Below are 13,379 nucleotides of genomic sequence, written 5' to 3'. Positions count from 1 at the left end.
GGAATGCTATCTTATCTTATTGCATATTTTATATACTCAACACTGCAACCCCCTACGTGTACACAGCACGTATGTTCTCAGAAGGGATCTACATCTGTTAAAATGGTCCCTGCTCACTTGAGGATACCTGTGAAGTCTTATGGAGTAACCAGTCATTGATGTATCGGTTTATTCCGTAGTTTTAGCTGCCTTTTAGACCCGCAAGAGTGTTGCTTGCATACCCAGTATACACTGGCAGACTCTTCACATGTGATGTAGGGATATAACCTAGTGTCGAGTGTGTAATTTGTAGGATCTTCTCCCATCTACTCTTTTGATACTCCCTAGCTCAGGATTGGGAATCTTTTTCCCCTGCTGGTGTGCTGACTGCCAGGAAATTGTATCTGTTTGTAAGATCCTGCCATTGCTTGCATCTTCATAAATAAACCAGGAAGTTTGAATGTTGCAGTGTTACAAGCGAAGGCTTGTAAACGCAGCTGAAGCAAATGCACTGACATGACTTGCTTTTGCTCACATTCATTAAATGAGATAAAGGAATCAAGGTTGGCTGATAACACTGCTGATATGTGTTTAGTCCTACTAAATAGCTAGATTGTATAGACCTAAACTACTCAAGTACACAGAGCTTCATTTCTTTGTAATTTGTATCATTTTCTGTTTTCTAAATGAATGTTTTTCCTGCTAGTCCAAACAATGCGTATCAAATAATCACCTGCCTAAAACAAGAGTTAATGACGGGCTGAAGATGCGGGCATCTGTTCGGATGACGCGTTATTTAGAGTCCTGGGGAGCAGCCAGACCCTTTGCCCACCTGAATCACCGAGAAAGTGTGAGCAGTGACTCTTCAAGTTCACAAGGAAGGCGAAGGAAGGTGAGGTTTGAAGTACCAGTTGTCGTCCTACACTTGCAAACTGCTCCGTGTGTCTGTGGTGTGAAACTTGAAATGTCACCTGGTTTTCGTGGCTGGATTGCTGCTGTTGCTCTTGGTGCTGAATGTGTGCACAGAACGAGAAGGTATCTGTGCAACAACTGCTTCTGTCAGGACTCAACAGCAGTCAAACCGACAAGCTCTAGCATGCTGTACTCAGAGTAAACCTTCAGAGCAAAACTTGGAAACTATCTTATTTTTTCCTGACATTGTTCCCTCTTGGAGACCTGCTACAGGTGGTTAGGGGAAAAAAGATAATTTATCCCAGCTTCCAGGTGGACTCAACATTTACTTAAAATGTGTAAAAATAAACACTCCCTCCACACGCTCTACCTGCAACAGGATGTTAGTGGTAAAGAATTTTTTAAGATTAAGAATTCTTAAGATTTTAAAATGTAAGAAAACTCTTTTTTCTTTCCATCTGTCCTTCCTGAAAGCTGAAAGGAGGAGGTGTACATGCTTTTAGGCATGCTCCTGGCACAGCATGGATATGCTACTCTCTGTGGACAGGTAGCTGGAGTAAATTTTAAACAAGTATACATCCATTCAGGTTTGTGGAAGATTTCCAGTCTGCTGGCCTCTGCTGATGTTGGTTATTTCCGTGTGTGGAGACAAATAAGAGGAAAGATCTGTTCAAATATTTTATAACATTTTTTTGGTCAGAAAGTGCTCACTTCTTAAAGCAGAAAACAATGCGGGAAAAGGTTGAGTTTTATAAGCTTTTCTATTTGAAAACGACTCTTGATTTTTATTTGTTATTAAAAAAAATTTGGGCAGCTTTCTGAAGTTTGATTTCAATAGTTTCTGCCATTTACTTAGTGTGTAACTTACTCTTAATTCCTTATTTGATTTAGGAAATACCTTTGTGTTCCACCGGGCGCCAGAGAAATGCCGACAGGTTTGTCAAGTACCTTTTTATTTCAAATACGCGGTCCTGTGCTCCTCTTGCAGTTCAGTGTACTGTAAGCTTATGATCATGTAGTGGATTAATCACTGTGTGTATGGTATTCCTGCATTAGAAAGGTGAGGCTAGATCTTTGGCCTTTAAAAGGCTTCTCAATTCACATTTGTTACTGTTAGCAAACTCTAAACGGAGCTCGCCCTCCCCTTCAGGGGAAAACACCTCATGTGTTGTATACATGTACGTATTGTAACCGCTTGTGCTACCTAGCTTTTAATTTTCTTACTCACAGATGAGATAAATTTTGTAGTACAAAATAAACACAGTTTAACATAGTATTATAAGTAAATATCCATCATATTTTTCAAGATGAGGCTTTGGTGAGTAGTACTAATGTGTGCCGTTGTAGTGTAATAAAATATTGGCACTGCATGTAGAAATGCTCACAGTGGTACCTCTACCACCGAGTTAACTATGCAGATGATTTTCACTTGTGAAACATCCTCGTAGTTGATCAAAATAATTGTCTTGAAAGATGCACGATTTGACTAATACAGAAACTCATAGCCAAGTGCTTATGGATGCCCATGTTTATCGGTTTGGAGCATCCATGTTTAACTTTTCCCTGGTACAAAGGTTTGCCCCACTTGTGTAATACTGAGAAAGTGTGGTCTCTAGCCATGAGTTGTTTCTGAACAGCATTTGTGACATTGGCTTTGTTTCCTTCCCAGAAATTCATCTCAGAAGGGAAGGATAGAGGAAGATATTTATGATGAAATGATGTCAACTATTGAGGGTCTCAGTTCAACTAAGTATGCAGCATTCTATTTTTGTCTTCATCTTTTCTTTGAGAATAATCTGCATGCTCAATTTTAATTCTCTATGCAGAATTTACTTCTCAAAAATAAAGTCGCCAGGATTTTGTCTTGTCTTTTTTTTGTTGTTCGTTTTGGGATTTTTACTTACGTATGTTACTTCCTTTTTGGTTTTCACTTGAATATAATGAGAGTATTACAGCATTATTAGAGTAAGAAGCCAAGGGTTAGTCAAGCTGTTCCGTGAGGTCTAGTATTATGATATAGCAAAATTATTGCTGTGTTGCTTATGATTGCAAAGTAATGAGCTGAACTGCAGTGTAGGATGGATTAGAAGTCAAGGTCTGTGTTCTGCTTATTAAAATAAGAAGGGTCAGGAAATGGGGTGCACTCCTGAACAAAACCTATGTATAAAGTCAGAATGCAGTTTTGGGTTAATAATAAAATTGCTTTAGCGTCTGGTTCGCTGAAGGTAACAGGTCTGTCAGTAGCAGGTGGTATGTTTGGCACTGTGTTTGTGGTTAAAAGTAGACAAATATAGGCAATGTTGCTGTCTTGGGTTTTTGTTGTGGGTGTTTGGTTTTTTTAAAATAATTTAAAATAACATACTTCAATTCCTATCAAATGTGAAACGGTGAATTCGAGAAGGAAAACTTTCATCTAAATTACAGTATGGCTGTTGTCACTGTACCTCAGCTATTCCTGTTGGGGGCCTGATACTGTTTAAGGGAAGGTTTTGGAGGCTGTCGGGCATCTCTAACATCTGCTATGGTACTTTCCTATTTGTAATCCTCAGGGAAGGTCGGGGGTTACGTTTTGCATATAACTGGCAGTCGCTGCTTTCTGTGAAAGTTCTGGATCTGCCTGTCAGCTCTGTAAATGTAACTGCCCATATGTTATGCTATGGAACATAGACCTTGCAGAATTGTCAAATGTGTGTAAAACAGTAGCACTCTGACCCTGTATATTGTGGAGTCAACTCCAACAATGCTTTTGCATGCTCTCCCGGGCCTGTTGCGTACATTTGGTAACGTGTGTGTCTCTGCATGCAGTCCGTGGTGTGGGAAATCAGATGACTTCTGTGGATTTTCACTGATTTTTGCGGAACCTGGTCTTGAAAAAGAGGTTGGTAAGAGCAAAATAATCCTCTCTGGTCTTTGATTTGCACTTCGGAGCAGCGTAAGAATATATTTGAGACTGTCTGTTTTCACTCAGGAGGTGACTGCACACCCACAGAGGTTTTTGGTAACTGATGGAAAGCAGATCTCATGATTCGTTTGAGTTGGTCATTCTTTGCTGATAATGCTAATTATGTAGAATAAAGGAGATTGTCTCTAATTTGTGGTCAAATTCTTGCCCTGAAGGAGTTAGAAGGAGCTTGGCAGCTTTACTATATGAAGCCAATCTCTCAAAAGAAATTATTTTAATTTGTTTTTTAAAAGAAAGTATTTCTGCACCCATAATGAAAACACGTTACTTTCTGTTGTGTTCCACTGCAAGTGCACTGTTATTTGTTATGTAGAGTGCACTCTTTCTGTTTGAGTAACTGTTCTTTAACTTACTGTGCCGTGGTGTCCTTGTGGTTGCTGGTGTGTGTGTACGTGTGTATTTTATGTTTATTTCTCCACATACCCTTTTCCATAAGGGCTTTGATTATGTGCATCTGTGAAATGCTGATGTACGTACTCCTTGGATTTCCCTCGAGATTTGTAATTATCCTTCAAACTGGGCTGGTTTTGTGGATAGATGTTCAAGTGAATTTTATTTGGTGGCTTTCTTTTTTTTCCTCTTTTAGTTCTATGTATATTTTTAATAGTGCAGCATAAATTTGCATATATATGTAATCACAAAAATGTAATTGTTTTTTAAAAACCTGGAAGGATCCTTAACATCTGTCATAATCTGTGTTTCAGTATCGCACCATTCCTATTCTAAAACTGAAGAGTTACTTTGCATGTGCCAGTTTTGTGTTCCTCTGTATATTCCTGATACAGATGTTTATAATGCCAAAGTAAGTGTCAGTATTTTAATAATTTGTCATTCAGATTAACCAATAGCTAAAGTAAAATTCAAGTGCATGAAACTTTAAAAGTCTTTTGGAGTTCCTGAGGGTTTACATTCAAGGAACATACACTTCTTTGGACTGATTTTCCCTTTAATGAAGGACTGCATTGATGTTGCTGGCATAACAGCCCAGGTATTAGCAAAATACAAAATATTTCTTTAATATTGTTTGCTTAGGACACAGAGTGGGAAATACTGTTTTATGGGAACAGCTGGCTGTAAGCTCATAGAGTGAGCAATAGAAAAACAGGATCAGCCGATTAAAATGTGCTCAGTGATCATGTTGTCTGTAGAGGTGACAAGGGGGGAACTTTCAGCTTCTCATACCTCCAAGAAAGCAGATGTGTGATGATTCGCAAGTTTATAGCGTGTTTGTTTTTCAGGGCTGTTGCAGGGCAATTTCCACGTGGTTTATGCGTGGGATAGTGGTTCAGGCTGTCAGTGAGGGAAGTAGAATACCTTAACGTAGTATTTGTGTGACAAAGCAACGATAACCTGTGCAATGTTATGGTCACCCAATGCTATTAGGGGAAAAAATCTATTTAGAGAAACACTGTTAGCAAAGAGTGAACTGTGGTTTGAAGTTTTTTCATTTAACACTGGTTTCTTTTCTGTTTAGAACTGCAAAACTAGGAATTTCCTTTGGCGTTGTTGCAGTCATCATTGCACTTATTTTATTTGTGTGCTTTGCTGAGAAATGCATGGTAAGTTTATTTTAAAAAACATAAGAAAGATTTCCCATTTTCAAAAGTGGATGGTTGTAATCCAGCGACTTGGTCTGGCTTTTAGGATGATGAATTAAGCTGTTAATTTCAGTAGGAGTTACAGGAGCCTTGAATCTCAGGTTACCAGATTGCATTGCCTGAAACAGGTTTTCATACCTGAAAATTCTCACTAATTCAGAATTATTTGGGTGCCACAACAGGTGGGTAGGAGGGAGGAGGAAGACATTAGCACTTGCTGGGTGGGGTTGGTTTTTGTAAATATTATTTTTATATTTGTCTGTAATAGTAATTTTTGCTGTAAATATTGGTGTTTCCTATACTAACCAATATTAAAATCGAAATAAGCTTGAATGCATGATTAGCTTTCATAATCATTTATAAAGCCTTGTGAAAATTACAACCATATGAATAATTTATTTGCAACAATTTAATAGCTGTTGGAATTCCAAATTCACCATTACATCAATTAGGATCCTTTGCATTTGTAGTTCTTTTTTCTTTGCATTATTTAAATGTATGCAATTACTGTTTAAAAATATATAGTGACATTAGAGGCAGCCCATAGAGACACAGAGGTCAACGATGCAACATAAAAAGAATCTTTCTGCAGTCCAAGAACTATCTGAAGGCAGGGGTGGGAGAGGGAGGGGGTTTTAGAGAGTTCCCTATGCTCATCAGATCTATGTTGTGCTACACCGAGGGTGAGAGGGAACTCTGAAGTTCTGTTGAGAACATGCTACCGTCATCCTGTTGCAGGGTGGTGATGGTGGTCTCCCAGGAAAACTGCCACAGAAAGAAACTCTTACAGAGCCAAGAGTTCAAGTTGTGTAAAAGGGAGAGAGCAAAACTGTGCTCCGTACATACAATCGAGTTTTATGATTGATTTATAAGTACAGTTAGATGGCACATATGGATTTCATGTATCTATGGTGTTTGAGCGGATGGATTTTTATATGTGTACGTGCATATACATGTCTGTGCAGAGAGAGAGGGGGGTGTGTGTGTATATGCACGCATCGTTTCTACATATGTAAAAGCACATGGAGAAAAGATAAAGAGCATGCCAAGATTGCATCAGGCTTGAGTTTTACACTGGGAGTGTTTTGGCACAGCATCCCTGAATAATGCTTGCAGCTGCTACAGGTATATACCTTACTATGTGGGTTTGGCTGCAGCAACTAACAGAGGATATTAGGATGGCAAGAGGGAGGACTGTCTGACGAGTTTGAATGTAGTCATCTGAAAAAGTAGTTCCAAATATAACATTGTAGCTCTGTAATTAGAAATACATAGGTTGTCACTATATTTTCAGTAATATTTCTCTAGAGCTTCCAATCGGATCATAATTTTGTATTTTAAAGCAGAAATTCAGAGAATTGTATCACCCAGCCTCTTTGCAATAAGGAAGCGTTAGCTCCGTTTTCAGTTATGGAAAGGCATTAGGTATTTAATCTGAGTGACCAGATTCAGAAGTCTAAATTAGGAAGAATCTTGACACTCTCCTGCAGAAGAAAAGTGTTACATATTTAGAAATATTTGTTGCCCTGTATCGAAGTGTTGGTGGCGTTACTGAACCAAGCTGATTTTGTTACAGAAGTGCTGCTCAGAACAGTGGCCCTTCCTGCGCCGTCTCTGTGCTGTCTCAGACAAGGTGGAAACAATGCCCTTGCTTAGGCTTCCCCTGGCAGTCGTCACTATAGGGGCCCTGCTGGTTATCGCCATTTTTAATTTGGTGAGTAAGCGCATTGTCTTTAGTGATGAACTTACTGTAACACCCACAGTTTAGGTAACTTCCTGCATTCTTTTCCTCAAGTACATTGCTGTTTGCTGCTTTGCCTAATGTCTGGTTCACAACACGAGTTGATTTACACAAGGATAGTGCACGATGCCATCTATAAGCATTAAGAGTAAAAACTCCCAGTTTGTAGAACTAGAAGTGCCGGTGATAGACTTGACTTCTACTCTACATCACCTTTTTTTGCTTTCAAGATGGCATTTATAGTTACTGTTTGATTATAACCATCATGACTAAGATTGTCTTCTGTTTGTTTTCCTGTGGGTTTAAATGTTCGGCTGCGGTGGGTAGAAGCTTTAAGCAGTTCACTGTCCTATTTCACTAGCTAGTAATCCTGCCGACGGGACAGGAAGGGTATAGCTCGGTGCTCATTTAAAACCAAAGATGTTATGGGTTGCTACTGCTAGACTAAGATGCAGTCTGTCTTTTAACTCTAGTTTGAATATTGCACCTGGGGTACATGCATTTAAAAACCCAATGCTTTGGGGTAGCCTCATACTCAAGCCCACTTTGTTGTGGTGGTTTGTGGGTTTTTTTGACAAGCTTTATGTGACATACCATGTTAACAGTTGAACCTGTCTGATAGCTAGCTGCTGCAGCCATGTCCTCCTGACGGGCTCGCTCTGCCATTCAGATTCCATGGAGAGTTTATTCTGAAAGCTCTGCTGCAGATAATGCTGAAGTTTCTTTTGTAGGTTTGGTTTTCTGCTGGTTTAGGTCCTAAAATTGGCTCACAGTGGTGTCATGTGAACATCACCAGAGACAGCCTAGAAGAAAACGAACAGCAGCCGTGACAGTGGGGGGTGCAGAACCCTGTGTTTGTGCCAGCTGGCTGTTAGATTAGCATAGCCATAACATGGAACTGTAACCCGAATTAAAAAATAAGTCAGTCAATACTTGGCAATTTCAACCTTCTTGCACCTTTCGTGTGCATATATGTTTAATAAAACTGTGTGGGATATCATTACATTTCAACATTTATACTGCAGTAGCACTGAAAGGACGACCAGATCAGGTCTCGTTGTATAACAGATGGAGAAAACCCTTAAAACTAGTGACTGCCTGCTAGCAAGTGTCTATGGTGGTTGTATTGTATCCTTCTTTTTTTCCTAATCAATCAGGCTACTGAAAAGAGCAAAACTGCAAACTTCACTGCGTCAAATGACCCCTGTGCTGCCACCTATGTGAGTAGAGTACTGTCTTCGTTTCTAAGGTTAAATGAAGTGAGTCTGGGGTGCTGTGTGTAGAGATGGATGGCCACATTTTGAGATCTTTGCATGTTTTTATAAAGAAAGAATTTTGAAAAACTTGAACACAAAATTTACTCCTGCTACAAGGCAGTTGTGATATTGCCTATCGTTAGCTATGGCTTTACTGTGCATCTTTTGGAGATTTTCAAAAGTCTCGAGTACTCATGGCTAAAGCTGAAATCTTGGCTTGTTTTGGTTCCTCAGCACCTTTGAAAGATGTTCTCTAGCATTTCTATAAGGGTAGATTCAGGACTTACTAATGACAGAAAAGGATTATTTCTGAGGGCTTCATTTTTTCCCTCCTTAATTCTGAAGTAGCATTCTATTTTGAGATCATCTGAATGGGCTGCGCAGCAGGCGGTGTGAGGACTTTCATTCAAGTCCTCAGACCAGTGATAAGTTACACCCATACAATGCACATTGCTACACATAAGTAATGCGCACTGTACTTACCTGGTAATTTTCTGTTCTCGCATGTCTGTACCTCAGCATTTCGGAAACACAACTCAATCCTGCGTTGAGGAAACTGTAAGTAGCGAATACATGTTGCTTTAAAACCCAGCTCTTTGTATATATTGCTGACAACTGGCAGGTTCTGTTGCTGTATAAAACACAGCTTTTTAGGTATCTAACAGCAGAAAAGTTTGTCATGAAATCAAGGTGTTTCAGCTGCTGATGCTGCACTGAAGAAAGTATGGCTTTGCAATTTTTTGATATTTCAGACTTAGATCTAAAACTTTGAGGAAAAAAGCAGTAGAACAGGATGATGATCGTGTTCAGGTCTGAGAGACAAGAGCTGTACTTGCAGGTGTCTCAGTAAACTATCTCGATAGAGTGAAAGGGCTTAAATGGCCACCAGACTTGGGTCAGTGTTCCCTACGCAGTGGTTTCTTTTTCAGAGGTTTGGCTTCAGGGTTGTAAATGCCTGTAGGCTGAGAGGCTTGGTATAAAACATTACTATTCGGGCTCTGATCCTGAGCTGCCCCGTAAGTTGTTCTGGCTTCATTCACTACAGCAGAAATGTTAACTGTTTAGCTAAGAATCTCCCGGATCTGTGGTAGGTCTGTGCTACCATGGGCGAGACTGCCTTGTGCGTAAAGGGAAACAGAAGCTGAGGTAAACTTGGAGCTGTTTGCAGGCCTGTGATACCTTGTGCCATGGCTGCAGGGAGCAATCCTCCTGCGCAACGTGCCGTCTCCCACCCGACAGCTTTAATGCTCCTGGCCGCACGCTGACCTTGGGTGTCCGTGACCTGGACTGTGACTCCTCAGGGAGATTATCCAGTGATTCCATTGGGTAATGGCCCTATCTTGATAATGCTTATTAGCAGCCAAGTTGTTTTGAAGGAGCCGTGTCTCAGGTTGGAGAATAGGTCACAGTCTTCACATGTTATGGGTGGGGGAGACGGGAATGTGGTATCTGCTTAAGGTTACGGAGGGGGGGCCACTGACAAAGATAGGAACAGAATGCTGGTGTTCCTGGTCCACAGCCTGTTCACTGGACTATGAACATACCTTAGGTTAGTCTTGATAGACTTCAGAAGATAAATTCTCAACACTCTTCAGTTTTTATCTGATGCTGCTTATGTTGGTGTGATGCTTTTTGTTTAGATCTTTGTCTCTAACAGAAAAGTAAACTAAAAAAAGTATTAAGTTCTGCCTTTTAGTACAATTAAAAATAAATCTTTAAGTGCATTTAGCAAGTGATTGTAATTTCATCTATTTAAATTACAATGCTGAAGAACTCGGAGCATTTGCTATGGTTTGAAAGTCTCCTATCCATAAAGCCTGAATAATGCAACTGCTCTTTAAATTCTTCTTTTACAGTATTATGCTTACTGCTGCATATTGGGGTTCATTGCTTGCTCAGTATTTCTTCAAATGAGCTTCGAACTCAAAGTTCTTCTCCTGTCCATTGCTGTGACTGTATACCTCATCATTTTTAACAGCCTTCAGCCTGAAACCATGAGCTCCTATGGCAACAGTACCAGGTACAGTGTAAAGTTTCTTGTAATTAACAGTAATGTTTATTAAAGGTGGTGTTAGGCATTGCAAACCTTTCTGTAAAGTTAATGGCATGGAAAACCATATCATACCACATCACTTTTTTCTTTTTAAAGAAAGCATGTGTGTTGTGAAAAATTCTGTAATGAGGCTCCTGAGGTCTCTGGAAGCCTAGCTTACATTAAAGACTGAACTCACAGTAAGGTTCATCTTCTGTTAAACTATGAAGAAAAGCCTTGCTAAAAGTCTGATGCTCAAGCTGTGCGTGTGAGACCTTGCTAGCCAATAGGATAGTGAGCTCTTTACTTACCTCAAGCGCACTTATTTTGAAAAGCAACAGCAATTTACCTGACCTAACTGAAGAAACTGTAGAAATACTTCAGAGAAGTCATCTGTGCAAAGGTTGTACCGTTCATCTCTACGGCTGTTTCTCAGATTCTCTGCACAGTCTCACAGCTGAAGATGAATTTATTTTGCAGAGGCTGACTTTGAGCTGTCAGCACAGCTTAGAAGGGCCTCAGTGAGCTCTTCATTTAGCCTCTGATCCCAGGCTATTCATACAGTAAAAACTTAGTTTGATGCATTTGTGAAAATGAACAGAGGTGGTGAGACCCTGGTGTTACTAGGAAAGGCGAGGGGCGTCTGATTTGCATGGAGCTATATGCAGGTGTGATTTTTATGGCCATCTCTGTTTTAGCAATTCAGGTTTTCATTTACCATCTTCCCTTCTACAAATGCGAAAGCTTCTTTTCTTACTTCGAGGTTTTGTTGACTGTGTTTTTTGTGGGGCAGTGTGGGGAGGAAAGCCGCAACTCAGCGCGATGGAAATTAAGATGGCTCCAGTCAGAGAAAGCCATGTTCACCTGAACATCTTACTGCAACAGCCCCTTGGCAGGGTTTCAGCACCCATTTTGTAATTACATGAAAGGCTGTTCATGTACGGAATGGTAATCCTTTCTCGTTAGGAGCTATACGACCTAGAACCAGACAGCCACTGGCACAAACGAATTGGTGGTACACATGTTGGAACAGCCACCCTCTTCTGCTATGCTCTTCTTCTCCTCCCCTTCCCCAGCCCTTCATCATGAGGGTTTTCATACAGATGACTTTGTATGGCTTTCTTGTTTTCAGGCTTTCCATCAAAGAGCCAAGGATAATGACTAATCTGTATCTGGTTCTATTCTACATAACCCTAATTCTACTTGCAAAACAGGTATGTATTTAGTAAGCAATAGGTTAGTTCTTTTACTTGTAGCACCTTATTGTTCATTGAAATTGTGCACGGAATTAGTATATTTTGTAATATTTATAAAAATATTCTTGTAACTAGTTGTAAATGACATACTTGTACTTCGTTACAGATAATGCAAACTTTTTTACTGTGGAAAGGTGGAAACAGTTTTGTATTTTTCAATAGCTCTTGGATTACAGAAGTCAGAACTTTCAAATTCTTTCAGTTTGGATCTATCTGTATTTATATGTCAGTATTCATCCCAAATCAAGGCAGTAATTTGACAAAAATAATCACTGTATTATTAAAATGTCATTTTGGTAAATACACCTGATGGTACCCAGTTGGCATTCAAATACTGCTTCGTTTTTTTCTGAACTTTGTTCTCAAAGCACATTCTTCATAACTATATAGGTTGAAAAGGCCTTGAAGAAACTTCCTTGCTACTACACTTTTTAAATAAATCAACTAATATTTTATAATTTATCATATTTGGTCCCTTTGCAGATTGACTATTACTGTCGACTGGATTGCCTGTGGAAAAATAAGTTTAAAAAAGAACACGAACAGTTTGAAACGATGGAGAATGTTAACAGGCTTCTGTTGGAAAATGTACTTCCAGCACATGTTGCTGCCTATTTCATTGGGGAAAAGCGAAATGAGGTATGTTTAATCTCAGATATGTGACGGACAGTAAATTGGAGTTCTGTGACATGCTGATAAGCACGTACAAGACTCTAAGGTTCTGCACTCTGCCTCTTGTTTGTATCCCAAGACCTTTGTAAACCCAAGAATCTGCTATCCAGATGGCCTCAAAAAATTACGAACTTTTAGTGTCAGTCTCTGAAATCTGGTTTCAGAACTGGTAGTTCAGCTTCAGGACGCAGTTTTGAGTTTGGCAAATATTTAAGAAGGATTTCCTGCTTTCAAAGAGCATATTTTACCAGAGAAGACAGGCCCTCCCTTGAAGAAGTTAGCTGAGGAACAGCCAGTATCTTCCTGGTAACACCCCCAGTGAGAAGTTCATCGATAATGACTGGGGTCTTTTTAAGACCCACACCTCGTTCTCATCAGAATAAATAGGGCTGGTTTCACAGCCGTGGCAAGTGCCCTAAGAGCAGCACAGTCCAGAATAGAGGAGTATCTCTAAGATACACAGACACCTCTGCTTTTCCTTAGGTGAATCAGCTTCGTAAACATCTGGGATAAGGTAAGAGACGCTGACTGTAAAGTACAGTGGTTGGCTTCATAGGAAAACTGTAATGTGATTACTGGTTACAACAATAACCACAGTTTGCACTACCTGTGGTGGAAGGTGACTGCTGACAATGTGTGAATCTATTGTTTTCCTGTAGGACTGGTACCATCAATCTTACGACTGCGTCTGCGTCATGTTTGCATCGGTCCCAGATTTTAAGGTGTTTTATACTGAATGTGATGTCAATAAGGAAGGCCTGGAATGCTTGCGGCTGTTAAATGAAATCATTGCTGATTTCGATGAGGTAATCAAGCTTCTGGCAAAAATGGACTGGAGTACATATTTATTGCAAAATAAAATGCTTCAGTAGGTCTGTGAGCATAGGGTTGGGGAGGGAGGCTGTTATGCTGAACTAGTATTCCGAGTTCACCCCTGCAGTCTTGAAAGCAAGTTTGCCGACGACACCAAG

At 39.9% G+C, this 13,379-nt stretch overlaps 1 protein-coding gene across 1 annotated transcript in view; it reads left to right on the top strand.

Moving 5' to 3' along the window:
- Positions 1 to 13,214, top strand: part of ADCY7 (adenylate cyclase 7) — a gene marked incomplete at its 3' end in the record, with an annotated part of 28,315 nt that extends 15,101 nt beyond the window's left edge. The window contains exons 10-20 of the mRNA XM_010150981.1: positions 686 to 871; positions 1,783 to 1,826; positions 2,561 to 2,641; positions 3,697 to 3,769; positions 4,558 to 4,655; positions 5,328 to 5,412; positions 7,028 to 7,165; positions 10,305 to 10,468; positions 11,613 to 11,694; positions 12,220 to 12,375; positions 13,068 to 13,214. Of these exons, the coding sequence (XP_010149283.1) occupies positions 686 to 871; positions 1,783 to 1,826; positions 2,561 to 2,641; positions 3,697 to 3,769; positions 4,558 to 4,655; positions 5,328 to 5,412; positions 7,028 to 7,165; positions 10,305 to 10,468; positions 11,613 to 11,694; positions 12,220 to 12,375; positions 13,068 to 13,214 (1,254 nt within the window). The remainder of the gene's footprint in view (positions 1 to 685; positions 872 to 1,782; positions 1,827 to 2,560; positions 2,642 to 3,696; positions 3,770 to 4,557; positions 4,656 to 5,327; positions 5,413 to 7,027; positions 7,166 to 10,304; positions 10,469 to 11,612; positions 11,695 to 12,219; positions 12,376 to 13,067) is intronic.
- Between the last annotated feature and the right edge of the window lie 165 nt (positions 13,215 to 13,379).

This window comes from Eurypyga helias, unplaced genomic scaffold, assembly GCF_000690775.1.
Source record: "Eurypyga helias isolate BGI_N326 unplaced genomic scaffold, ASM69077v1 scaffold10464, whole genome shotgun sequence".
NCBI classification, from domain to species: Eukaryota; Metazoa; Chordata; class Aves; order Eurypygiformes; family Eurypygidae; genus Eurypyga; species Eurypyga helias.
This window is presented reverse-complemented; position numbering and strand designations above follow the sequence as displayed.